Raw genomic sequence first — 27,030 nt, 5'->3', positions numbered from 1 at the left:
GCAGCTTGGTTGGGCATATGGCCCCTAGCCAGGGCCAAACCACCACAATTTTCATCTAATCTATGTGTCTATTTCTTTACACCGAAATTTGGAATTTGTTTCAATTTTTCATCCTTAAATCTTGGATTTTCTCTTGTATAATTAATGTCTACTCTAACTCAAGTATTTTCAAAATAAGAATTAGTATTTTTTACTCAATTATTAACAACCTATTCATGGTATAATCTTCCCTTGAATGATGTTGCCCAGGGAGCTTGGGGATGACCCCTCCCTGGAGGTGTTCAAGGTCAGGTTGGATGAGGCCTTGAGCAACCTGATCTAGTGGAAGGTGTTCCTGCCCATGGCAGGGTGGTTGGAACTAGATGATTCTTAAGGTCCCTTCGAACCTAATCCATTCCATGAATTTATGAATGTACATACTTTGTTTATATGGTGTCTTGTTCAAGCACCTTGTTCAGATTTATGGAACAAAAATAACGAAAAATTTTTAGATCAGAAGACGAGCGATGATGGAGTTTTGCCTATCCTGACTTTTTTATAGGTTTCCGAAATCACAAAATAGACACATTCACATTTGTTAGAGTGAATTTTTGTTATTTGTTAGTTGCATGAATTTTAGTTGGTCTATTAATATAAAATTCTTCATGAACATACAGATGAGAATTTATTTCCACATAAAAAGACCACATACATCTTTTCAAAATCGTTTGATCTCTGGATTACATATATTTAAATTATCATTAATTTCTCTGGTAGGCTCCCTTTCTGATCTAGAATAAAATATGTGGCCTACATAGTTTATTAAGTGCAACATATTTTGATAAAGGAAAATTTCAGGAATTAAGTTGCTGAATTGAACTCAGTATATTTCAGATATTTCTAGCAGGACCAATTTGATCTGCCAACTTATTTTCCGTCATCATTGGTAGTTCTGCAATGCACATTTTTGCTCACTTCTATAACTTATTTGTAATATCCACTTTATGGAAGTAGAAGTTATGTGAAAAGTGGAAATGCAGCAAGAACTGCTTAAAGATGCATTTTTTTCTAAATGATACTTCACTGCATGACAAAACAACAGAAAGGAAGTATTTCATATAAAGCCACAAAGAAGGAGGTCTTGGTGGCTGAGGAGATATTCCTCACTTCATAGCTGTGTTTAATGGCAATAGAGAAAAGAGATTCTAATATCTCATACTATCTTCCGCCCAGTAGAGGCTCTTACTTAACACTGAAACTGCGCAGTAAACACAAAAACACTATAGATGAACAGAAAGTTGAGAAAAATAACATCCCAAATATTCTCTAGTATCTGCTTAAAGCTATCCAGCTAATTTATCTCTAGATATAATTACAGGTATCAAATCAGAAAATATGTCAGGAGGCATAAAATAATCATTACTTACAGGATAAGTGCTGCTCTTTCAAAGTACTCAATGGCTTTTTCACAGAACTGGGTGTCAATGTAATAGGCTCCAAGCCATTCAATGACCTCAATGTTTGAAGGGAAATACCGGTATGACTGACAAAATAGGAAAGGTGAAAGAAACACAATTGTAAACACAATTTTAGTGATAAACAACATCTTTATGTTACTTCGGGAATATCTTACTCAAGTGTTTAATTCTCCAGATGCCAAAACATGTAATATATGAATGGAAGTAGTGTGCTATACTAAGTATTCACGAAAATAAAAAACAAGAAAAAAAAGGCATGCCAAGTTTTCTAATTACAGAATGTATTTTAGAACTTACCTGATAAGAGCCTGTCACATTTTCCATCTAGCCTTATTTGAAATATAATTTTAAATAGTTTTCAACAACAAAATGTTCACTTAGATTATATCTTCACGAAAATAAGTAACCTCAAATGTTAAACAATGCTAACACACGTACAATTCCACTCAAGTCAGTCGACTGGAAACCTCACCTAAAAACATTCTTTTCTGTGATGTAAATAACAATTTTGGCTTTTTAGAAATTCCCACTGAAACAGGCAGCAAAATTATCCTCAAGCACAACTGAGGATATTCAGATTGCAACAGAGTCTTTGGTCATTCTCACTTGACACAGAGAAAAGGACATCTCATATGGCAACAAAATAACTTTCTATCCTATTCCTGCTTCTAAACCAGGAGAATCTCTACAAACAGTACTATAGCTGGTTTGAAATGAGAGAGGATGCCTATCTTTATGCAACTACATAGACATAATGGGTAGCTACACCACATATATATATATATAAACTTAGATGCATAAATGCAACCACAGTATATAAGCCTTCATAACAACTACAAAAATACAGCTTCAAATCAATGCAGTCATGTTACACACCTTTAAAATTAAATTTATTATATACATATTTTATTTAATCTCAGACTATATTTTAAATTAAAATTGCTAGGGGTCAATGCGTGTCATCTGGATGATCAGGTAGTGAGGTGGATTGTGAACTGGTTGAAGGAAAGAAATCAGAGAGTTGGGGTCAATGGGATGGAGTCTAGGTCTAGTTGGAGACCTGCATCTAATGGAGTTCCTCAGGGGTCAGTATTGGGACCAGTACTATTCAGTATATTCATCAACGACCTGGATCAGGGCACAGAGATCACTGTCAGCAGGTTTGCTGATGACACCAAACTGGGTGGAAGTCATGTCTGACCAACCAGATAGCCTTTTATGAGGACATAACCAGGTGGATAGATGGTGGCAGAGCAGTGGATGTGGTTTATCTTGATTTCAGCAAGGCATTTGACACTGTCTCCCACAGCATCCTTGCAGCTAAGCTGAGGCAGTGTGGTCTGGATGATCAGCTAGTGAGGTGGATTGAGAACTGGTTGAGGAAAGAAGTCAGAGAGTTGTGATCAATAGGATGGAGTCTAGATGGAGGCCTGTAACTAGTGGAGTCCCTCAGGGGTCAGTACTGGGACCAGTGCTGTTCAATATGTTGATCAACAACCTGGATGAGGGCAGAGAGATCACTGTCAGCAGGTTTGCTGATGACACCAAACTGGGTGGAGTGGCTGACACACCAGAGGGTTGTGCTGCCATTCAGTGAGACTTGGACAGGCTGGAGACTTGGGCAAGGAGAAATGCAATGAAATTCAACAAGGGCAAGTGTAGAGTCTTGCACCTGGGAAAGAACAACCCCATGGACCAGCATAGGTTGGGAACTGACCTGCTGGAGAGCAGTGAAGGGGAAAAGGACCTGAGGGTCTTAATGCATGGAAAGGTGACCATGAGCCAGCAATGTGCTCTTGTGGCCAAGAAGGCCAATGCCATTCTGGGGTGTATTAGAAGGAGTGTGGTTAGTAGGTCGAGAGTGGTTTCTTCTCCCCTTCTACTCTGCCCTGGTGAGGCCACATCTCAAATATTGTATCCAGTTCTGGGTCCCTCATTTCAAGAAGGGCAGGGAACTGCTTGAGAGACTCCAGAGCAGAGCCATGAAAATGATTAAGGGAGTGAAACATCTTCCTCACGAGGAGAAACTGAGGCAGCTGGGCCTCTTTAGCTTGGAGGAGATGAAGGGGTGACCTCATTAATGTTTATAAATATATGAAGGGTGAGTGCCAAGAGGATGGAGCCAGGCTCTTCTCGGTGATGCCCAATGACAGGACAAGGGGCAGTGAGTGGAAGCAGAGGCATAGGAAGTTCCATGGAAACATGAGGAAACTTTTTTTTCCCCCACTGTCAGCATAATGGAACACTGGAACAGGCTGCTCAGGGGGTTGTGGAGTCTCCTTCTCTGGAGATACTCAAAACCTGCCTGGATGCATTCCTGTGTGATCTGGTATAGGTGATCCTGCTTTGGCAGGGGAATTGGACTAGATGATCTTTTGAGGCCCCTTCCAATCCCTAACATTCTCTGATTATGTGATTCAATATTAAAAAAAAAAAAAAAAAGTCATTCATATGAAAAATCAAAGCCTGAGGCCAAATTCCATGTGGAAACACCAGCTATGTGTCTCCTTAGGATCTAACTACAAAAATCTCACTTTTTTTCCTTTTTTTTTTTCTCCCCCCCCTTTTTTTTTTTTATAATGACATTTAAAAAAAGCTTAATTTAATCAATTGCTAATTTGATGTAAGAACCCATAGCAAAATTTTCATTAATTATGACAAAGTGCATTGAAAAAACAATAAAGATCAAGTACCTCATAATAATAATGAAAAGCTTGGGATTTGTCACCTTCATTATCATATAATTTCCCAAGCTTGGAAAGTATATGTGGGTCAGTTGGTACTACACTGATCAACTGCAGGAGCCACTCTATGGCTTGATTTGGATCTTCCAAGATCTCATATCTGAGTTTCCGTCAGTCAAGGACTGATGCTGATGATACTTTGATTTACTCAAAATTTCCACAACTTTACAGAATGCAATCCATATGCTGGACACATATGTCCAATCACTGTAGAGTGGAGATAAACTGGCCTTTTATTTTTTTTTAACTCAATTTTTATAATTTCCTTCACAGCATATTGTTACACTGAAGAAAGAAATATTCAGAGGTTCTGGCTGTTCTTTCACCTTAAAAGCACTACAGACTCACCAGGAATTTGGGCTTGGTTCTCCTCTCTCTGTCACTGACTGTAAATGACTTGCTCATTTACAAGAATGAAGTGTAAGAAGCAGGAAATTTACTTGCTGCTTTTACAACTTGGCTAGTTTTTTGTAATGCATCATTTTGTCCTGAAATAAGTGATTAGGTAAAACTACTATCCCCGGACGTGTGCCTGAAGCAAGATTTTCTGTTCTGTGTCTAGGAAGCACAGCACAGACTGTGTACAATTCAAGTCCAGACAAGAGAAGCAGCTTTAGCTGTAATTAGGGCTGCACTGTGTTCTCCCCTCCTCAGACATCCCTGAGAGGCACAACTCAGATGTCCGCAGCAACGTGAGCTGCAGCTACTGCCCAGCATGTTATTTTCAGTTTCTTGCTTTCCCTTCATGGAAAAAGCTTGTGAATATTGGTGGAAAGCAGTTTTACACTGCAGTGGAACAGAGAAATTCTCCCCCCCGATGGGAACTGGGAGTTGTAGGGCCATTTATGCTACTGTAAAGGGGCTATACAAGGACCAAAGATCACAGCCCTTTTGTGGGTTTGGAGGTAACTCACTTTACTGACTACAATATATTTTTTTTACCTTTGCTATTCTTAAAAGTATAGTACAGCAACTGAAATGTGTTCTTCCTTAAGGAGGATTTTACTATTGTTTGCACACCTTCTGAAGCATTGTTAAAGAAATTCATAGTGTAGAATATCCCCGGTGATGTACCAAGCTGATCCCTTTTATCTCCTCAGCTTTTGTATCTGTCAAGCTTTTGCAGTGCTAGGAGACAATTCTTTTCTTACATAAACGCTAACTAATCTGAAAATAGCTTCAGAAGAGAACTTTGCTTTCATAAACTATTATTTTTTTCTTAAGGTTTTACTTAATTGTGCTTAAATATGCCATATTATTTTAGTAACAAGATCAGCAGGATTTGAAGTATTCCAGGACAAAGCTGAACACTGAATGTAAATGTCTCCCCTACAATGTGAGCAGTCTTAATGTATTTCTTCACCTGCTTCACTGGAAATGTCCAAGAAGATTCTAAGTTCTGTTCTCATCTCCTTGAATACCAGAGTGACTTTGTGCATAATCATTCTAATTATAATAGGCACTACAGTAAATTTCTATGTCATCGTGCCATGATTGAAACACATTTCATATTAAATGGCCTTACTAAAGCCACCATCCCTTATCATAATCCAGAAAAAGATACATTTGCGCTATCTGGTGAATGACTTGGGCACTATCTCGAAGGATTGCATGGAGTTTCTGAAAACAATCCAAAGCTTCATCTATTCTGTTTAACTTCTTGTATGTTAAACCTAAAAAAAAAGTTACAGTATTAATGCAATTAGAAAGAGAAAAGAATACTTCAGCATACTAACTGACAAAACAACCAAGAAAAATGAAATAGGATCATGGTACTCAGAGGCCTTGACACTGACAGACTATTTGTGAGAGCCATGCTTCTCATTCTTACTAGTGAGTATGACTTACCAAAATGATAAATGCATGGAACATGAACCTAATTAAAGACCAAGAACACAATGTCATCTCACTTTTTGAACAAGATGAATGAAGGAAAGAGATCTCTTAGACGGGAATTACTTTAACGGTTTAATAATGTTAAAGCTGGTATATTTTTAGTAGACAATAGGAATTTTTAGCTTTACAGTGACCTACCTCATCATCTGCAATTACTAGTTGATGCTGGGTTGGTTTTTTAGCACAACAGATAGGAAGCACAAATTAATACCTTGCTATAACATCAATTACTGAATAAAGTAATAATAATTTGTATATCTTTCAATACAATAGAATTTGAAAGCCAGATTCTCAGAAGCACTGGTGTTACCTTTAGACAAAAGCTAGATCACAAAAGCACCTTTTACTTACCAAGATTATAAAGTGCTTCAGTGCATGAGGAATCATTCCTTAGAGCTTCCTTATAAAACTCAGCTGCTTTTTCATAGTCTCCGTTTGCAAAAACAGTATTTCCTTTGTTAGTTAGAGCTGCTGGATTGTACCTATCAGAATTTACAGCTAAATCTGCATAGTTGGTTGCTTGTGCCAATTCATTCTCCTACGTGAACAAAACAAACATTGTATTAGTCATTTGTCAGTTAATTTTCTTGCAGCTGTGGCTTCTTAGTATAGTGGGATTTCAAGAGACTGAAGATGAAGAAAAATAATACATTCTTCAGTCCTAAAACTATTCCTTATGCATTAGCATAAAGCAGATCTCTTTCAGAGAATTTAACACTTAAGACATGTATTGCCACTTTGTCTCATTCAGTCTCAAAGTTTTCTGTGTTGTATTATTTCTTTAAAATCTCCATACCCAACAAACTTCATACACAAACCCATCCACCTAAGCTACACACTTCAGATGTTCCTGAAGTTCAGCCAGGGTCTTCAGCACCCAAGTTTTAAATGCAGCTGCTGAATTTCTGCAGAGATCACACTGCAGGGATACTTCTGTGGCCTGGGGCTCAATCTCACTTCATCTCAGCAAAAGGATTAAAAAGGGCATGCTTCAAACTTCAATTAGAGCCAAGAACGAGTGTTCCAAAACACCTCCTCTAACATGCAGCTTCTTCTTGTTTACAGAGATTATTCAGAGAGGCACAAAAATTGCTGCAAGGGATACAAGTTTGCTACATAAACTGTAATTAACTGGCTTAGTTGAAGCAAACACTTACCAAATAATAAAGGAAGGAAAGGTTTGTTGCAGCTGCACTCTTTACTCTGCTATCCTTTTTTTCAAACATCTTTAAAGTCTCCAGGGCCTAGAAGTAATTTGAAAACAACTTACTTTCCACTGAGGCAAACTTATACCACAATTATTTCAGGAAGCATCAATAAACTTGACAGTTAAAACCAGCTCCATGTGCAGGATAATTACTACAGCTTCTAACAGACACTTGTAGCGTGTACACATCATAGTTTGTCCGTATTATACATATCAGTCTTGGTCACAAATTTTCAATACTATTGGTTATTTATTACTTCTTCATCTGCAAGGATGAGCATGTGCCCTACCAGGAGAGGCTGAGAGCCCTGGGGCTTTTTAGTCTGGTGAAGAGAAGACTGAGAGGGGATTTAATAAATGTTTACAAATACCTGAGGGCTGGGTGTAAAGAGGGAGGGGACAGGCTTTCCTCAGTTGCACCCTGTGATAGGACAAAGGACAATGGATATAAACTACAGCACAGGAGGTTCCACCTCAACACAAGGAGGAACTTCTTCACTGTGAGGGTCACAGAGCACTGGAACAGGCTTCCCACAGAGGTTGTGGAGTCTGGAGACTTTCAAGACCCATCTGGATTCATTCCTGTGCGACCTGCACTAGATTCTATGGTCCTGCTCTGGGGGGGCAGGGGATGGACTCAATGATCTCTGGGAGTCCCTTCCAACCCCTAACATCCTGTGAAAGTGAAATAAAAGGTGTATTTTTTTTCCCTTAACTAGTGAGAATAATTTAGTATACAGTTACAAATAATAAGAACAGGCTTTTTTACACTAAATATTTATATTCACTATACAAAGTGTTACAGAGTATGTCAGGCTAGTTCTATAATCTACTACGACACAGATGTGGCAATCCCCATTTAGCCATAAACACAAGGAATTCAAAAGTTTCCTTCTTCCTCTACATGAAAACTACAGGCTGCTGTTTACATAAAGTGAACACTTGAAACTGTATGTGGGATGCCAAACCAAACAAAGGAAACAAGTTTTAACTGACTGTCATACATAGTTTTTATGATTACTTTAAAAAAAACACGTCTATACTAATGACGTGTAAAATGACAAAATATATACAGCTAGATGTAGTTCACTGAGTTAGTCAACTACATTCCACATAAGAGCTACGAACTACTAAAGACCATAATAGTCTCCTAATAACAGAATTTATCTCAAGAAATACAGCAATTCCAATCAAAGAGCATTTCAAAAGTTAGTCTCTAGATTTTAGTGGTCTCTGAAGTATAAGACTCCAACTATGACAATATTAAACTTTTATACATATTCATGACTTTCTTTGAAAAGAGAATGGTCCCAAGTATTTACAGATGTAGCATTACTATATCTGAGGTATTCTACTCTTACACAGACTTCTTTCTTTTTGGAATTCACTTTTAGTAAAAGTAGAGCTATATAGTTTGAAGTCACTTTATGAAAAGCCATTTCCCATTGTAGCTGATTTGCTTACCTTTGCTAAGTGGCACCTTTGATGATAAAGATTAGAATGGAAGTAGTCTCTCTTTCATGTGTAATGAAAAGCTCCTAAGACTCTGAACTCTATTCACTTATTGGTAAATTGTTTCAGCAATTATCAGCCCTAGGATCAAAATCCATAGCAATCCTTTTGTCCTTTCAAAGTAGGAATGCACTTACTGAATCATCAGCTAAATTTCTGTATTTCTAAATAGCTTCTAACTTTTTAATCCCAACAATAACAATTACTTAGATTCAACAATGAAAACACAGTGTCCAAAAATATTCTTTGTGACATTTTTCCAATAGATGTAAATTATTTGCTTATAGAAGTTAAACTTCAAAGTAGCTTGTCTGACTCAAGCAGAGTCTGCCAGAGATGTTAAGGAGCTGCATGGCTCACCTGCAGAATTTTGTTTTTAAATTAACCTGCAGAAGTTTTCCTTTTAAATTAAGAAAACATGCAACATATCTAATACACAAAATCCCTTACTAATAAAATACAATCTATGCATATTATGCTCATTTTCATCATGCTTTTTTCATTGTTGCTAGGGCTATCTGAAAATAACATACTCATGATGATAAGCATATAGTTAAGCCCATTATAGTTTCAGTAGAAATCTATTTCAGTTCATTTTTTGAGACACAGTAAAGCCTTGAAACTGAGTATTTAAAAAGGTTTCTATTTTTGTTCTTCAGCCAAAGGTGTGTTGAGCAGGTGGTGAGTTAGTAAGTATATGAAAAACAGACAGACAGGATGAGTAAGTGGCAGCTGCACTTTTATTAGGGGAAAAAAAAAAAAAAAAACCCTCTCAATCTTTAATCACTGTTTTGCAGTCCCACTCTACTATTAAGCAGTTCCAGTACAGGCTAAAGGCCTTCCATCACATAACCAAAATAAAAAGGGAATCTTTTCCACTTACTCCTAACTTCCAACACTCTAACCCCTCCAATCCATTGGAGTACTCCACAGAAACATCACCAACAATCTCTGTGTATCATTTTACCACTGTTAACTGGTTTCTTTTGTTTGTTTTAATATATATACTAGGTACTAACTGGAAATCACAAAAAAATTACCATTAAAACTAGTAGATTCTTGAGACCACATGGCTGTTTACCTACCTTTAACACTCCCACTCCTCAAAAGCTGTCAATAAAGCTACCAGATTTACCCAAAACTTTCCAAACTCTCAAACTGCTTGCTGATCTCAGAAAGCGATCAGTCAGACATGCAGAATAATAAAGGATAACTCTCTTGTTGTATCTACATGGAAGAAGAGTGAAAGTATCTCCACTTTGATCAGCAACCTGCTTTCTAGGCTCTATTGACTGTACTGACAACAGTTCCATTAACTGTAATGACAGCTTGGACAGCAAGTGAAGATAACTAAATTTAGGTGTCTTAATTTTGAAATGAACTTTTATGTCAGAAATTTCATTTAGATAAAACTCATCTCTTGCCAGTGTTTCTATAAAGTTACTTTACTGAGCAGCATCAATAGAATTATTATGTTTGCATAAATCAATCTTTCCCTTGCTGAAAAAACATGCTGTGGCTAAGAAGGACATCTTTACCAACACAGTATTAAAAAGTAGTGATGTGAAAAGTTACCATACCTGATTAAAATCCTGTTGCCTCAAGTAAGTAATGGCTTTATTTATTTCCAGGTCATTGGCTAACTCTACATAGTGAGAAGCTTTTACTGCTTCAACACACCTGCAACAGAAAACAAGCCATAAACAAAATGCATCTGCTCAAATAAATGTCACTTTAAGTTATATATTTTTGCACCCAACTGACTTACCAAAATGAGTTGTTCTTAGCTATTATTTCTTTACAGAGGCAAAGAGCACTTTGGTTAAAAATATTTGAAAAAAAATTTTATTCCCACAACCTACTTTAATATCACTGCTCTCTTTTTTTTTTTTCCAGTCAGCTTCCTAAATACAATATCATTTTCTATCACTGAGTGATACTTGATGCAAGATACTGACCAAGATAATTTTTCAAACCATTTTCTTTGGATATGTTCTATCAAACCTGATCTCTGTTTGCATATGCTACCAAACACATAAATCAGCTTAGTGCACAAAGCCAGAGACTTCAGATTGTGTCCCTGATCTATAGAATAACAGTCAAGTCACAATAATAAACCTCTTTCTGGTTGTGCCTCCCTAAAAGTAATTTGGCTTAGGGTCTTTGCAAAACAAGGGCAGAACAGAACACAGCAGAAGGTTCAGATGTTCGTTCATGGACACCATCTTCCAGGGTTTGATGTGGTGTACTTTAAAATTGCCTATGGGTTGAAGCAAACCCTTTATTTATTGTACACATACAACTGTTTGGAATTAAGCACACTAAATTAACAACTTTGTGGGTTTCTTCTTTGATCCCTTCCACTTGTTTTGTTTGTTTGTTTGGGTTTATTTGGTTTTTGTTTTAAGTGGTGACCACACAAGGGAATGCCCTTTTCTTTTCTCCTAAAAGTTGGTTAATTCGTTAAATTAAACTTTTATTGACAGACTGCCAGCTGCTACAATTGAGTTGGCACATAGACAGTCTCCCTACCGAGTACACAAATGTTTTCTATGTTGGAGGAAAAACTATATTGAAACAAAGAGCAATTTCTGCAAAGACATCTACAATGAAAGTAAAAAAAACATCTTTCAACTATTACTACAAATATCTTTTAACCATAAAATCCAATGAGATCTAACTATCCAACTGGTCATTATGGAGTATGACAGAATAATACCAAGATTATGTCACATTTTAATTAAGTTATAAAATCTGAATATTATTTGTTCCCACTTTATTTCTGTAAAGAAAATTAATTGGATTAAAAGCACATTCAATACTCAAGAGGACTCATAACAAAATGTAATATTTGGAAAACCAAACCTAAACTGCTTCTTCACTTAACTAAACTTAAACTTCTTCACTGGGCTTGAATCCCTCAACCTGTCCTTATAAACACAATCCCACACATCTCACTAGAAGTTGTGTAATTAGCCTGAACAGATGATGGTGTTTTCCTTTGTGTCAAGTATTTCGTGGTTAGCATTAAAGAAACTGAGTACTGACAACCTTTTCCATTTTTCTTGAACAAAACTACAAGATACAGAGCAAACAAAACTGACTTACTTAAACTAACAAGTTATAAAACAGCAAGCTAATTTTCGTAAGGCTGCTTAAGTTCTGAATGGATGATAGAGATTATTAAACTATAAAACACCACCTTGTGGACTCTGGCAGACTGAACATGTCTGTGTGAGAAATTATTGCATAAACTGCTTTATTAGAAAATTATAAACCATGGGACTTTCAAAATTTGAAAATAATCCTAAGCAGCCAAAAGAAAAAAAACAACCAACAAATCCAGTAAAGGAAAGATCTTTCTCCCATCAAACTTCCTTCACCTCCCAAACACATACCTGTTAGCAATGTTGTGGCTGAAGATACAAAACATATGCTTGTATACATGTTATTTTCAAAGAATATTATTAAAAGCAATAAAAATAGCAAAGTAAGTCCTTTAATAAACAACTAAAACCTAGTTAAAAATACATCTTTAAAATCATACTAATAAGTTTTATATTGTCCTTATAGGAAGTGTGCCTATCTTATTTTCTTTTAGAGAAGGGTATTCTGCCGTAGAAAATGCAACAAAAAGCTAAGGTGGAAATTGAAAAAATAAAGTGAATAGAAAAGTTGAAATGGTAAACTGTATCAGCAGCCTATTGCTGTGTACAGTTGTATAAATGCTTAAGAAACAGCAAATAAGGTTTATCTTTATGAACATTAAGTTTATAAATTAAATACAAATAAACCTTTTGTCATAATATTCAGATTCCAGTGTTTTGTATCATGACTCTTTGGAGTAATGAAACCTTCTTCAGCATCGCAAATCTTCAAATTCACAATAAAGAGTAGCAAATATTGCCTTCTATATAGGATTTGTCTATAGCACTTTAAAAGTTCTTAATTTTTCAATCTGAATTTTCAAATTCAGTTGCAGCTAAAAAAAAAAAACTCTTTTTGTAGTAATACAGAACACTTTCAAAGGTATAATTAACAGGTAAGCTTCAAAGATAAAAAAAATTAACACAAAATAGACACTAATGTTTTATTTTGTTCTTCTGCACAGCGTTACAGATGCAAACTGAAGATAGCCTGGATGCTATGTTTGAGATGTGCATCAAACTCTGTTTCCCAGGCTGTTTATGTTTGTGAACCCAGTTTCATAACCGGCATGAGAAACTGGCATACAGCTTAGACAAAAAGAAGACCCACTTGACCCTTACCAGTCATAGCCCACTGCAAAAGATGTCTCAATCACTGGTGCAATAAGTTTGGCAGCTGTCATGATGTATTCCTCTGCCATGGATTTCCTAAGGAAACAAACAAACAAACCCAACACAAAACCCAAATGCATAAACACATAACCATTTCAAAAAACACCTATAGAAAGAAGAACTAAACCCTGTTCTTGCTTCTTTCTACGCTTAGGACAATCTTAGAATTCAATCCAACCAGTCCCCTGCTACTGCCCCTGCCCTGTATTTTGACAAAGCTCTTCATCTTTTCTGTTTTCCTTTCACTGCACAATGTAGTTATATTTTTAAGAAATCCAATGCCTCAAACTTTTAAGCACTGAAACCCATGACATTTGGTATAGAAATACTACTTTAGTGCAGTATGCTAAACTGAGTGAGCTGACCAATTCTTCCAAGCACAAGCTACCCTAAGAATTATGAGGGCATGACATTTGGTATAGAAATACTACTTTAGTGCAGTATGCTAAACTGAGTGAGCTGACCAATTCTTCCAAGCACAAGCTACCCTAAGAATTATGAGGGCATTTCCATAACAAGAGCTGTGGACATGCAAGAAGACTGATACTCTCAGAAGCTAAAATTCATGGCACCACAGTCAAGAAAGAAGAGAATCCACCATTACCTCTCACGTTCTATTTGTCTTAAGCTGTCGTTTTTAATGGCTTCAATTAGTAGATTTGTAGGTGGATCATCCTGAGGGAAGCAAAACAAATACAAATGATGCCAGCTTAGATTCATTTTAATCGTTTTATACACAATATGGCTGTAAACATAAATTGATGCAAATTACATAGCTTATATACCTTCAGTTACTTTTCACAATTCAAAAAGCTAGCTTCAGTTTAAAGTAGTTTTCTAACCACAAAATCTAAAATTTGGCATTACAAACACTTTAATCCTGTTTTTCTGCACGTGTATGTGGTCATAGCTCACATTAACTACACCCATTAATAACCCTAATGTCATGTATGTCAGAGTAGGAAGGCTGAAAATCTCAGTGAGAATATTCACATACTTAAAAACAAGAGCATGCTTAAGCACTTGCTGAACTGCAGCGACATTCAGCAGCTGACTTGTGCAACAACTTCTCGTTAAAATGAATCACACATATCATCTTGTAGTTTCCATTACATATTTCTGTTATATCTAAAAGAACTAATGCAGGTATTCTGAGTAGCTACCTCTTCCTGATTTACTGGGGAGAGATCATAGATTTACACAAAATAAAGACAAGAAGGAAACTTTCCGATCTTTTCTCTGACCTCTTCACAACAAAACACTACACTTGGAATGTCTGTTAAAACTATAGCTTGCCTATACTTAGAAAGAGCTTCTATAAACTAGTTTCTCTGCCAATGAATGACCTTACATAGTCTTCAATTACTTCAAGTATTTAATGATCCTTACTATTAACAAAAGTTCTAATTCATGTTATTTTATACATAAATACACATAAATTCACACATTCTATACAATCCAAGCATTCAATGGTTTCCCCCCCCCTTTCTTCTCATTTACAATATATAGACACAGTTTATTTTCTTTAAACATATGTAAGCATTTTTTTTTTTTCAACTTACATTTGGGGAAATGTATTTATCATCATAATCCACTTCCAAGGGAACTGCAATCAGATTTTGGAAGGCTTTTTTCATTTGCTCGCTGTTTCCAATAGCAAAATAACACAGGATCAAGTTGAAGCCTGCCTTCAGGCTTGGGGACATGCTCATTATGTGTTCAAATGAAGAACTGGCATCAACGTATTGGCCAGTTTTAATAAATGCCACACCAATGTTTTGCATTATTTTCATCCTAAGTAAAGAAATCAGGATTAGGTTATATTTTTAACTATCAAATCATACTACATCCAAAACTTGTATTTCAGAACAATGCCTACTAGTAGAAACTTACCTCATCTCTTTGTGGACACTAGGAATCTGGTCTAGAGCCATACGGTAGAATTTGATAGCTTTGGAATAGTTCCGTTGTTTTAAATATATATTTCCCATATTCACCTTCAGTCTGCCTATCAAAAAAAGTCAGCAAGTTACAGCCTTTCAAAGCATAGTTACAGTGTTCTTAAATTGTTTCAAAGTGCTAGTGTAATAACTTAATGAATTTGTCTTTGTTATATGGTACTAGTATCCCTTTAAAGAATCACAGAAACTTTCAGGTTGGAAAAGACCCTCAAGATCACCAAGTCCAACCAATAACCCTACTCTACAGAGTTCACCCCTAATCCATACCCCCAAGCACCATGTCTAAATGACCAGGGTTGGTGACTCAACAACCTCCCTGGGCAGCCCATTCCAATGCCTGACCTCTCTTTCTGTGAAAAATTGCACTGCACAGAACAACCTTCTGTGAATTTTCACCCAGAAGGGGATGAAGTAGTAATGAAACCTAGAAAAGAACTACCACATAAGATGTATTCTGATTTTTATTGTGAATTGAGGGATGAGGTAGAGATTATTTACAGTGCACTGCAGGAAGACAGCTGTAAATAAGCATTTTTGAGAAAAGTGCACTGCAGGAGTCTCAAAGATGTGCAAAACGATAAAAAGAAGCTTCCAAAAGAGGAAAGATTAGTCAAATGAGAAAAACAACAACAAAAATAGCATTAGAGCAGACAATATAGTCTGTGCCACATGAGAAAATTTGTCTTTAAGTTTAGCTCAGCCTAATGAAAGAAAAAGAAAGACTTCATCATTTGGAGACCCAAGCCACATTAAATTATACAGTCAGAGACTACGCGAATCTGTCATCCACTGTGGCAGACATGATGGCTGAGATCTCCAAGAGTCAATATCATGCAGACGAAGTCCTCATTTTGAATGCCTGACTATCAATTTTAATCCAGTTTAGAATGTAACCTACCTCCATTGATGAACATCTTATTCTTCACTATAACTTGGTAAGTATTCAATGCTTCAGCATACATTTCATTAGCAGCATACTGACTGGCCAGATTGAAAAGAACCTATAGAAAAAATGGAATTATAGGTATAAGAAAATACATTGTTCTTTCAACAGTAATAAACTAATTCAAATTAATTTTACCTTGGAAGCATTGCTTTTACCAGTTTTAAGCCTCCCATCTTTAATATTCCTCTGGTTTTGTATGGTAACATAGAGAAAAAAAGTTTCAAATCTATATATTCTAGGTAATTCTTCTGGTTTTGTACTTAAATAACTACCATTAAAAATGACACTAAGTGCACCTTAGCCCTAAGTAAACACAATGTTATAATGCAAGGCTATTAAACATTCACACAAGATAATTCTCAGAAACTATGTGTAATTTATGACTCCTAAAAAGTGAAAAAAATGGTCCTTCTACCTGTGGTCACCGAGGAAGAGGAAGTTTTTCAAACTCCTGTTTCAAAACAGAAGTTCTGTTGGTGTCAGGTTTCTTCCCCACCTTTATTCTGACTTTCACCCTAAAATAAATTACTAGGTCTGCCTAATTCTGTGTATTCATTGTTAATAATTTTCTCTCCAGCACTACTTGGAGCACAACTTTAAATACCCTAAAGCATTTTAATGTACGTTGTATCCTTCTAAAATAAAATAAATTAAAATAAATTTACTATAAATTTGAACTCTAGAACATGTATCTGCATGCCTACTTTAAGATTCAGGATTTAGAAATACTTCTGTATTCTACTTCCTGTAATGCATTCTCTGTCACTTTGTGGTTGAAGTTAAAGGCTGTGTGATCTCTCCCGTTTTCTTGTCTTGGCACGGTACATCTTCTGGACTATTTCTGAAGGACAGGGTTTACATCTGTTATATTTTGATATACATGTTTTGCATGTGAGAAGATGACTGGAAGAGGTCATCATGGGCATTCTTCTTCACTTAATATGACTGTGGTTTCTCTGGTATTTAAAATTGCAAGCAAACAGACTTGATGACATAAATGGATCTTTGCAATCCAGTGTTAAGTTTAACTTGAAGAAGTTATTCACTTTATCTTCATGAGCTTCTTTCCACTCTTAAATGTAGACCACACCTGATCGGGTACATTGCTAGGAGCATTACGACACGCTCAGCAAACGCTGAAATGTCTCTTTAGCAGGTTTTTTAACAGCACCTTTCACTCACTGAAAGCACTTACTGAGTAAGTGAGGTCTAAGTTGATGTTTTCTGGAGTTGCAATTTGCTCACGTTGTCTCACCAATACTCTTTCCTTTCTTCCAGCTTCTTTTGCCTTCTCCAGAGCCTTAAATAAAATACTACAATTTAGCAGTGCCTTAAATCTTATGAGTGCAAGGTGACAAAAATGCATTCAACACAAATATGAAAAAATATACTCATGTCCCTTTTCTTTAGATGGATAGACTGTACCCAGTGCCTGAAAAATAGCAATACAACCTACTGAAAAGGCATTAAACAGCAATAAGCAGAAATGCATCTAAGTCTGCCTAGCTCTATAATTTTAGAGTAGCCACACACACACATATATATATGCCATAATGATTAGATTATGGTGCTCTAGCCTAATTATAGAAAGTGCACATAGCTTTGTTTTTTTAAAGAGGTGGTATATTTAGGCTCGGCATGTTTCACAGCACAGGAAAACGTTGGAAAGAAAGTAAAGGCAGGAAGTAAACACACACTTTATGCAAATGTATGCTGCACATAGACCTTGACTAATTCTTTATGCTGGTAAATTTGCTCCCCTATTTTTTTTTAATCTATCCACAGGCACTCTCTCACATGCACTTTGTCTCAAAAACATGTGAATTTGATCAAACCAAAGGCCATCTAGCCTAGGATATGTATTGGGAAATGTTAAGCAGATCAAGATGCTTTACCAATTTTTTTTACTCCTTTTCAGGATACACTCCTAGACTACAAAATTTTGTAGCTCAGATGACTGAGCAAGAAACATCATCTCTCAAAGCTCTAGTTAATTTTTTCCCTTACAGATCAGATGCCATTACCTTGAGAGGGCAATGGATGAGCACAAAGGAGGTCTACATCCCAAAGAACCAAATGCATCTCATTAATTCTAACAGCTGGGCCTGCTTTGCCTCCAGTAATTTAGGAGCTGGAGCTGCTCAGACCCAATCATATGGAATAGAACATAAGCCTTGTCCAAAGACAGAAGAGCTAGAGGCTATTTTGGTGCACTGGGATCCAAGGCTGATGTATTCTATTGCCACTGTCTTATAGTGTTGACACTTTAGGGTTTGCTTAGTTTGGAAGGTCTCCTTGTCTGAATAGACTGAAAGAAAATTAAAGAGTTCATCTTGTTACTGACCCTCTATGGTGCAACAAAACCAATATAACATCCACTATATGCTATAGTACCAAGCAGCGCCTGACAGGGAAGGGAACTGTGGAGGCTGCTTAACTGAGATTGACCCTGGTGCTGAGCACCAGTCCTAGATGAAAATTACATTATCCAAAAAGCCCAAGCAACATCAAGGAAACAGAATGGCACCCGAACAAGATCCTTAAACACCTGGGGATCAAATGCTACAAAGATGACAATTAGCAGCCTGGTATTGAAGAAGGGTCCCCCATTCCCACAGGGTCCATAGGTTAGACTTGTCAAATTTGTGCCAGTATGACTAATTATCAGACCCATTTGAAGAGGTCAATAGAGGAAGCAGTTTTTGTAACACTGAAGTCTTAACAAATACATACACCTTACCCCCCCTTTTTTTAATTATATCACTGGATTAGAAGAGTCATAACAAAGTTAGAATAATAATTTGAAATAACAGCAAAAGTGAAATCCAGAAAAATTACCAATTTCAAGTCTCCACAGCTGTTGGCAATGCAGCTTTCTTCAACCAGTTCATTCACTTTTTTTTCCAACTGCCTAATCTTCTCTTCTGAACTAAAATAAAACCAGTAGTAAAACCATTAAGACTAGTAATGTAATTGCAAACACTAAGCCTTGATACTAGATAGTTTCAATAAAACACAGGGATATATCACATGTCACAAGTAACTGGTTTTCCCAACATGAAAAACAATGTGAAACTACGCCCAGAGAAAATCCTCTAAAGATATCACATTGAGACCTTTGAGAACATAGAACTATGAAAACATAAATCCTCTTATGAGAACAAGACAGACATGCGAATTTCATGAACCAAATCTGTTAGGCAGAAGTAATGACAGAAAAAAACAGGTGGGCTGTTGAAACTTTCAACTCAAACCCCAAATTAAATGAAATATTGTATTAAGAGCAATTATCCAAACATTTACTTGTGTAGAAAATTTAAAGTATAGCTTGCAAATGCAGGTTTTAATAAACAGCTGATACTCATCTAGATTTTTTTCCTCAGTTAAATCAGTAGGATTCTTTAATCCTCTATAGTTATGTTTGAAGAATACAACTTCTGTACTGAAAACTTTTTTCTCAGAGAATTCCCTGACACTTTTATAGCCTCAGTTTTACCTCAGGTGCAAAGGCCAGAGTGTAGAGGGAAAAATAGCAGACAAAATTCCCCCAAATTCTTCCCAGGGAGTTGCATGAATCATGGTGTTCCTTGCCTGTAATATACTCTTCCATAAGTCTATATAACTGTGTGTCAAGAACTACATCAAATTTGCTGAGCTACCGTCAGAACCAGAAGTCATTGAAATTACACATTCTTGAAAGTCAGTGCAACAGTTTTGGCAAGTCAGCTAACCACATACAGAAATGTTTGTGGTGCTATTCCATAGAGGCAAGAGTTTTGTAACCCTCAAGGTTTCACAATTTCCTGGATGTTTTTTGGCTCTACTCATGGCTGGCTTTTTGTTGCTCTTAACACTTTGAAAAGCAGCTGGAAAGCAGCTCCACAAAGACCTTGGAGTGCTGGCGGACAGCAAGTTCTCCATGGAACAACAATGTGCTCTTGTGACCAAGACAGCCAATGGGATCCTGGGATGTATCAAGAAAGGTGTGTCCAGCAGGTCTAGGGAGGTTCTTCTACCTCTCTACTCTGCCCTGGTGAGACCACACCTGGAATACTGCATCCAGTTTTGGGCTCCCCAGTTCAAGAGAGACAGAGACCTGCTAGAGAGAATCCAACAGAGAGCCATGAGGATGATTAGGGGACTTGAGCATCTCCCCTATGAAGAGAGACTGAGATCCCTGGGGCTGTTTAGTCTGGAGAAGAGAAGACTGAGAGGGGATCTGATCAATGTCTATAAATATCTGAGGGGTGGGTGTCAAGTGGTGGGGGCCAGGCTCTTTTCGGTGGTTCACAGTGGTAAGACAAGGGACAACGGGTTCAAACTTGAACGTAGAAGATTTCACCTCAACATGAGGAGAAACTTCTTTACAGTGAGGGTGACAAAGCACTGAAAGAGGCTCCCCAGGGGGGTTGTGGAGTCTCCTTCTCTGGAGACTTTCAAAACCCACCTGGATGCGTTCCTGTGAGGACTACCCTAAGTGATCCTGCTCTGGCAGGGGAGTTGGACCTGATGATCTCTTGAGGTCCTTTCCAACCTCTGATATACTGTGAAACAATTTACTGCAAAACTGAACAAACCTGTCTTCATTTTTCATTTCCAGAGGTGGAGCAGGACCTCTTGCTTGGCCAAGAGGATCAAATGATGAACCTGCAAAATTAAGAGAGTACTGAAAATTGTAAAATAATGTCTCCCTCTTTGCAGATGGCAATTTCTACAAACCGTACCTCTCATAGCTGCCTTAGTGTAACCTGCAGCATGCACTGCTGTCATTGGTCGAGCAACTCCATCCTTAAGTAAAAAGGAAGACACATTAAAATAATCTTCCTAATTAAACTGGGGACAGTACAGACATCAGTTACATATTACAAAACCTTTAAATACAAAAACCAGTTGTTACCACCTCAGTAAACTAAGCATTTTTTAAACTATTTTTACTTCACAAATACTGTACATATAATATAGGTTTGCTCAGCCTTGAGAAAAGAAGTCTTAGGGGAGACCTTATCATCATGTCCCAGTATTTAAAGGATGGTTACAAAGAAGATGGAGACTCCCTTTCAATAAGGAGTCACATACAAAAGATGAGGGCCAATGGGTACAAGTCACTGCTGGTGAGATTCCAGCTGGACACAGAAGGAAAAATTTTCATGATGAGAACAATCAGCTATTGGAATAATCTCCCTGGGGAAGTGGTGGATTCCCCAACACTGGATGCTTTTAAGATTTGCCTGGACAGGGTGCTGGTCCATCTTGTTTAGACTGTGCTTTGGCCAAGAAAGCTTGGATCAGATGATCTTTGAGGTTCTCACCAATCTAGCATTCTATGATAAGTGTACAAAGTAGAGAAGCAAATACTATTGGGAAACTGTAACTGACACAAAGGAACACTTACTACTTTGCGTAAATTTTATATGTATTCCAAATACTTAATTTCAAACATCTGTTATTTTTAGAAAATCCTTAAGAATTGTTGGTCTTGAGATCTGTAATGTAGTCTAGCTTACTGTCAAAGTCATTCGCTTTTCTTTTTTTAATTGACAATAAAGAGAATCCTATGAGATTATGGATCAGAACGTTTTACTGCATCTAAACCAAGAGAGGCACAAGCAAACTACCTTTGCCTGGTATTTGTAACTTACTACTAGACAACGCCTCTCAACACAAGAATGTCTGATCCCACCCCATGCCAATTCATTAAACTTTTCTGTCAGGACATTTGAGTGCACCAACAAACCTTAATGGCCCTGATCAGACTCACCTGAGGCTTCCAGCCACACCCCCTAACAGGAGCTTTATTTAAGCTCCAACCCCGCCCTGAGCTTTACAGGAAGAATAGTGTTTTCTGCACCAGCCACACCTATGTCTGGTCACAGAGTCCTCTGAGCCATGTTTTAACCTGTGGATTGACCTCCTGGATGGACATCAGCCTTGCTTTGTCACTATGGACCCAGCCAGTGACCAGATGCTAACTGTGGCCTATGCACTGACTTTTTGACATGACCTTGTACCTGCCTCATCACTATGATACTGCCTTACATTCTGGACTTTTGGTTGAACCATTTGGCCACCATTTCTGAGTGGATCCCACTTGCTTTGCTCAGGTATTGTGGGAGTGGGTCCTGGCCTGGAGAGGCCCCTGCACTGTTGGTAACATGATTTTCCTCTGACTCTTCCCTTAGGCCCTACACTTGATAGTCCCCAATAATTCCGGTTTCCCACTTGGGCTGGCATAAAAGAATATAGTAGCTATAGATATAGCTAACATTAAGTCAATACACTTATGGGAGGTAGTGGGAAAGTTATGTACTTATACTCTGCTGCAATTTACCAATAAGAAAAACATGAAACCCAGGATGCCTTTCTTTCCTATTTCAACAAAAAAGAATATTCATTGCATGACAATAACTATCAAAACAGACTACCTTGGTATTGCTTCTAACCCTGTGCTCAAATTAAATACTCATCACCACCTTTTCAAAAAAAGGACAAATGAAAACAGTGCAATAATTTAGATTATTTCAATGAACTCTTTGCATTTATCAGAAAACTTCATTGTTCCAAAACAATAAAAAAATCTAAATATTGAAGCTTTTACCTGTATAGCTCCTGTCATTGGTCTTCCCATAGATGAATTTAAAGTTGCCTTTGACTACAAAAATAAGTAAATAGTTTGAAAAGAGCACCAGCAAATCATTACAAATCTATAAAGTCTTCCCAGCACTGAGTTTTAAGAGTGGATCTAACTCATGTAAATTCATACCAGACTTCTCACTTATGTTATTCATATGCAATATACCGTTAGTACCTGGCAGACAGAAAGAGGTTGAACACTTCAGTTAACACAAGTTCACAATGCTGGTTTTTTATGTATTTGAGTATTTCTGACAGCTCTTTTAAAATAAAATACAGAAATTTATCTGAGGCAACAGCACTTCCCATTATTCAATTACTGAAATTACTACCTTTAAATTGAATAAGTAATTTACACAAAATTACAGTAAAATTCCAAGTACAGCTGAGATTAATATGAGTAGAATTCAAGTCATACTTTCATTAAGATATACTTTACAATATATACAGATATACTTTAAAACTGACAATTAATATATTTTTCTATTAGCTGACATGCTGTATACTGTCCTTCCCTCAGTTCTCACTCAGAGGCTTATGTTTTACTATTTTAACCACTATCCACCCCTCCACATTTTTTGGGTTGGGTGTTTGGTTGTTGGTGGTGTTTTGTTTGTTCACTTTGTTTTGTGTTTGTTGGGGGGTTTGTTTTGGTTTGTTTTCTATTGAGGCTGAATCTATATTAGCAAAATAAAGGATGTAGTACTGTGGACTGAGCAATGCTTCAGAGATTTTTAGCTCTGCTAATGCAGATAAACACTTCAGTCTTTATTATCCTTATGAAATGCATTTGTGTGCACTCTCTTAACAAGACAGCTTTTCCTCTCACAGTGTGGTACTAACAACTGTTGAGAAAAAGCAGTCTCAAAGAGAATATATCCAAAGCACGTAAGAGAAGGTTCAAAGTAAAGGCTGTACTTCAGTGATTTCTAATAAAATTTAGGTGTGAAATTGTTACCTACCCAACTTGCATAAGAGCAATGTGATCTCCTTTCTTTTTATGTCATAAAAATTAAAGGAATTTTGTATCTAAGAGCATTGTCTTTTCAAATTTGACTGAGACAGTCTAACAGGTTGAGTGTTTATTGGGATAAGGGGACAGTGAACGTATCACTAGTGCACAACTTCTGTTTCCACAGAAAACCAGGTTAAAGTGTTATTTAAGAGTTATAATGGGATAAGCATACCAAAGAATATAACCAACTTTTTCTGATTAGACACGATTTCAAAGCCTGTATTTTTTAAGACTTATTTTCACTTTATCTTTCAGAAAATGTTCCTAAGCCCAAATAACAACCCATCCAGTTCTCCCTGCAAGCAATAAAATCAGATTAATATATTGTATTCTACTACTTTATGCAGTATGTCAGTTGATTAGCAAATGGTTTGTGAGAAAAAAATCAGTATCCATGCCTTGACCAAGAGCAGAGTAGTAAAATTAAAATTAATTAATACATGTAAGTTCACTGGAAGAAAATACTTTAAAAGATTACTTTGTGCAAGGGATTAAATGGTAAATTTATTTTTTGGTAAACACCTCACTTTCATTAAGAACACAACAGAACAAAAAAGTACCCCAAATCCAGTAGCTAAAGATCTTGAAGCTGATGTACCAGGAATTTTGGCTGTCACCTGAGTGGAAGAAAAACAAAACAAAAAAACCACCAACAACCAAAACACAGACTACCACCACCACCAAAATAAAAAAAAGAAAGAAAAAAAACAAACCACAAACCAACCACCAAAATAAAAAACAAAAACTCAAACAAAAACCAAATCCCACCAAAACAAAAAAAGACACACAAAAACCCAACCCTGCACCAATTAACAACCACACATGTTTATTATCACTCTTTCCATATAGTACCTATGTTGAATTCATAGAAATAATGCTTCAATTGTTATAGAAAAGATTTTCATTGTAGAACCAGATTATCCTAGCAAAGAAGTAGCACTAATCAGATAGTTCCAACTCTTCCTTTTACATATAGTTTGTACTTCTAAAGTGAAGGTGAAAACTTTCTCCATAGTTTTGAAAATAGATAAAAGATTAAGTCACAGCTAAATGAAAGTAAGAAAATGAATGTAAATTACAGGAATACAGAAGAAAAAATAATAGTAACACACGTTTTTCTAAATCCCACTGTTATTTCTCTCAACCTTGTATGTCAGCAAGTCATTTTACATGCAGAATATTAAACAAAGACCTTTCAAAATAAATTATTTTGCTTTTTAGCATGGCTTTATCTCATTTTATTAACCAGGAATACCCACTTTCAACTGAAGTTCCTTGTTTGCTCTAGCTTAACTACAGAACACCAAGGAAACTTTTGCTCTGCTTTTTTAATTTTTTTTTTCATATAAATAACTTGATTTGGACCTTCATGTCTTTAGTAGGGAAAAAAAAAAGACAAGAGATTCCTAAGGTAAGTTTGTACCAGTGCCAATCAGAGCTAGGGCTCTAGAGAAGATCTACATTACTGCAATATACTTTAAAGGTACTTACAGGGGGTCTTCTACCATGACTTGTTCTTGCAGCCTGCTGAAAAGCTACATCATTTTCTAAATCCTAGAAAAGATGAAATAAAAATATCAACACTTTTGAAATCACACTACCCAAAGCCACAATTCCAGAACCTTGTAACTACTGAAAGCACAGAGATTAAGAAAAAAAAAAAAAACAACCAACTTCTCCCAAAAATACTTGAAGATAACTGAGCAACAGGTTATACTTTTTTGTATTAATTCATCTATATTTTTGTTTGTATTTTATATTAGGAAATGTAAAAACTCATTATTCTCAGAAAAATAAAAAAAAGTGAGAAAGCAGAATTTTAGTAATTAAATATAATATAAGCTTAATATTTTTGTTCAAAAGCTTACTGCTATCACTATTTGTAAATTTTAACATAATGTATTGGCATGACAGATATTAAAAGCTATTACAAGTATCTGAGGTCATGCTGCAAATCTCATGAATGTAGCATTGGGACTTCACACAAAATTCCATCTTGCAACACTGGCCCTGCTTTGAGCAGAGTGGTGACTTTGGACTAAATGGTCCCCTGTGCTGTTCCAGTTTCACTATACCAGCCATTACCAGAAAGCAATCTGCAGGGCTACCCTAAATCATCCCAGGTGCTCTACCAACTACCCAAAGACCTGTGGGTTTTCACTACTTCCTTTGGCTGCTGCACAGAGGAGATCAATGACCTACTGGCCAGTAAGTAGCCTCTTTTGTGGGAAAACTTGCTCCTGCACACTGTCTGCAATATACCATGCTGAATAGGCCTGAAAATGCAAATAACTTCTATATACTTCAAAAATTCTAACCATTTAAGCTCTCTTAGATCTGCTATGAGACGATACATAGGTATTTTGCTGGAATAGAAAGTTACAAAAAAAACCCAAAACCAACCAACCAAAAACCAACCAACCAACCAACCAAAACCTCCAAACAGCCACCCACCAAAAAACTATTCAAAAAGATCTTGGTAAAACTTTACATATTTCTTGCTAAAGAAAATTTCACATCAAAGCATAGTACACTTGTGCATTATTGTACATGTGCGTTCTTATCTTGTACTTAGGAGTTAAAATCTTACATATGGGAAAGGTGGGAAACAGCAAATATTTTTACCTCTGTGTCAAACGTGGGATTATAATCATTGTAGCCAGAATAAAGATCATCTTCATCAGCCTCAGGTGCCAGATGTACATTTTGCATCATTTTTCTGTGAAACATTTCACATGCCAAATATTATCTCACTGGTTTTATACAAACCTTTTTTTAAAGTAAAATATAACTACCAATAAAGTTTACAAGTTCCAGAGAGCTCCAATTTCATTTTAAATTGCCGTCTTTGAAATTAATCTATGATTTTTTTTTAGTCACAAAAAAAATAAGAGAGTTCACCTATAAACAATATTAAATGGCACCTTTTCATACAAATATGTTTTGTAATGTTTTTATAGCGGTCATGAAAGGAGTTTTCAAGATATTTACCATTAAAACTAAATTATCATAACAGGTATAGAACTAAATTATCATAACAGGTATTACTTTTAGAATGGTATCTTTACATTCTCAGATAATTCAGTTTTAAGACTATTCTCTCATATTCTACATTTTGCCTTTTTCTATAAGGAAAAACCATAACTGTCAGTCTAATGAAAGGTATCTCATCTGTACCTTCAAGCATTCCCTGCTTGCTTTACCTGCGTATTTACATCAACACAGCCACAACTATCTCTATGTGCAACATTCTCCGTATAATTCTGCCATTTTAATTAATTTCCAAAAACTAGAATTAAAGAAGCCTAGGCTCTAATGTCTCTCTTCACAAATATTTCAGTGT

General features: G+C 36.4%; 1 protein-coding gene across 5 annotated transcripts in view; it reads right to left on the bottom strand.

Moving 5' to 3' along the window:
- The window catches only part of IFT88 (intraflagellar transport 88), a 53,602-nt gene extending 27,200 nt beyond the window's left edge, over positions 1-26,402 (bottom strand). For 4 of the 5 annotated variants that reach the window (XM_054400291.1, XM_054400282.1, XM_054400307.1 and 1 more), the window contains exons 1-19: positions 26,313-26,402; positions 25,179-25,241; positions 24,248-24,304; positions 22,638-22,691; positions 20,767-20,830; positions 20,620-20,689; positions 18,881-18,971; positions 17,238-17,342; positions 15,995-16,097; positions 15,029-15,143; positions 14,698-14,929; positions 13,740-13,810; positions 13,085-13,171; positions 10,397-10,496; positions 7,255-7,341; positions 6,449-6,635; positions 5,766-5,874; positions 4,151-4,301; positions 1,407-1,522 (exon numbers count right to left, since the gene is read on the bottom strand). In XM_054400291.1, the coding sequence (XP_054256266.1) occupies positions 1,407-1,522; positions 4,151-4,301; positions 5,766-5,874; positions 6,449-6,635; positions 7,255-7,341; positions 10,397-10,496; positions 13,085-13,171; positions 13,740-13,810; positions 14,698-14,929; positions 15,029-15,143; positions 15,995-16,097; positions 17,238-17,342; positions 18,881-18,971; positions 20,620-20,689; positions 20,767-20,830; positions 22,638-22,691; positions 24,248-24,304; positions 25,179-25,241; positions 26,313-26,402 (1,952 nt within the window). The remainder of the gene's footprint in view (positions 1-1,406; positions 1,523-4,150; positions 4,302-5,765; positions 5,875-6,448; positions 6,636-7,254; positions 7,342-10,396; positions 10,497-13,084; positions 13,172-13,739; positions 13,811-14,697; positions 14,930-15,028; positions 15,144-15,994; positions 16,098-17,237; positions 17,343-18,880; positions 18,972-20,619; positions 20,690-20,766; positions 20,831-22,637; positions 22,692-24,247; positions 24,305-25,178; positions 25,242-26,312) is intronic. The other variant, XM_054400315.1, reaches the window with a different exon arrangement.
- Between the last annotated feature and the right edge of the window lie 628 nt (positions 26,403-27,030).

Source organism: Indicator indicator, chromosome 1 (assembly GCF_027791375.1).
Source record: "Indicator indicator isolate 239-I01 chromosome 1, UM_Iind_1.1, whole genome shotgun sequence".
Lineage (NCBI taxonomy): Eukaryota > Metazoa > Chordata > Aves > Piciformes > Indicatoridae > Indicator > Indicator indicator.
Note: the sequence above shows the minus strand (reverse complement) of the source record. Positions and strands in the feature narration are given on the sequence as shown.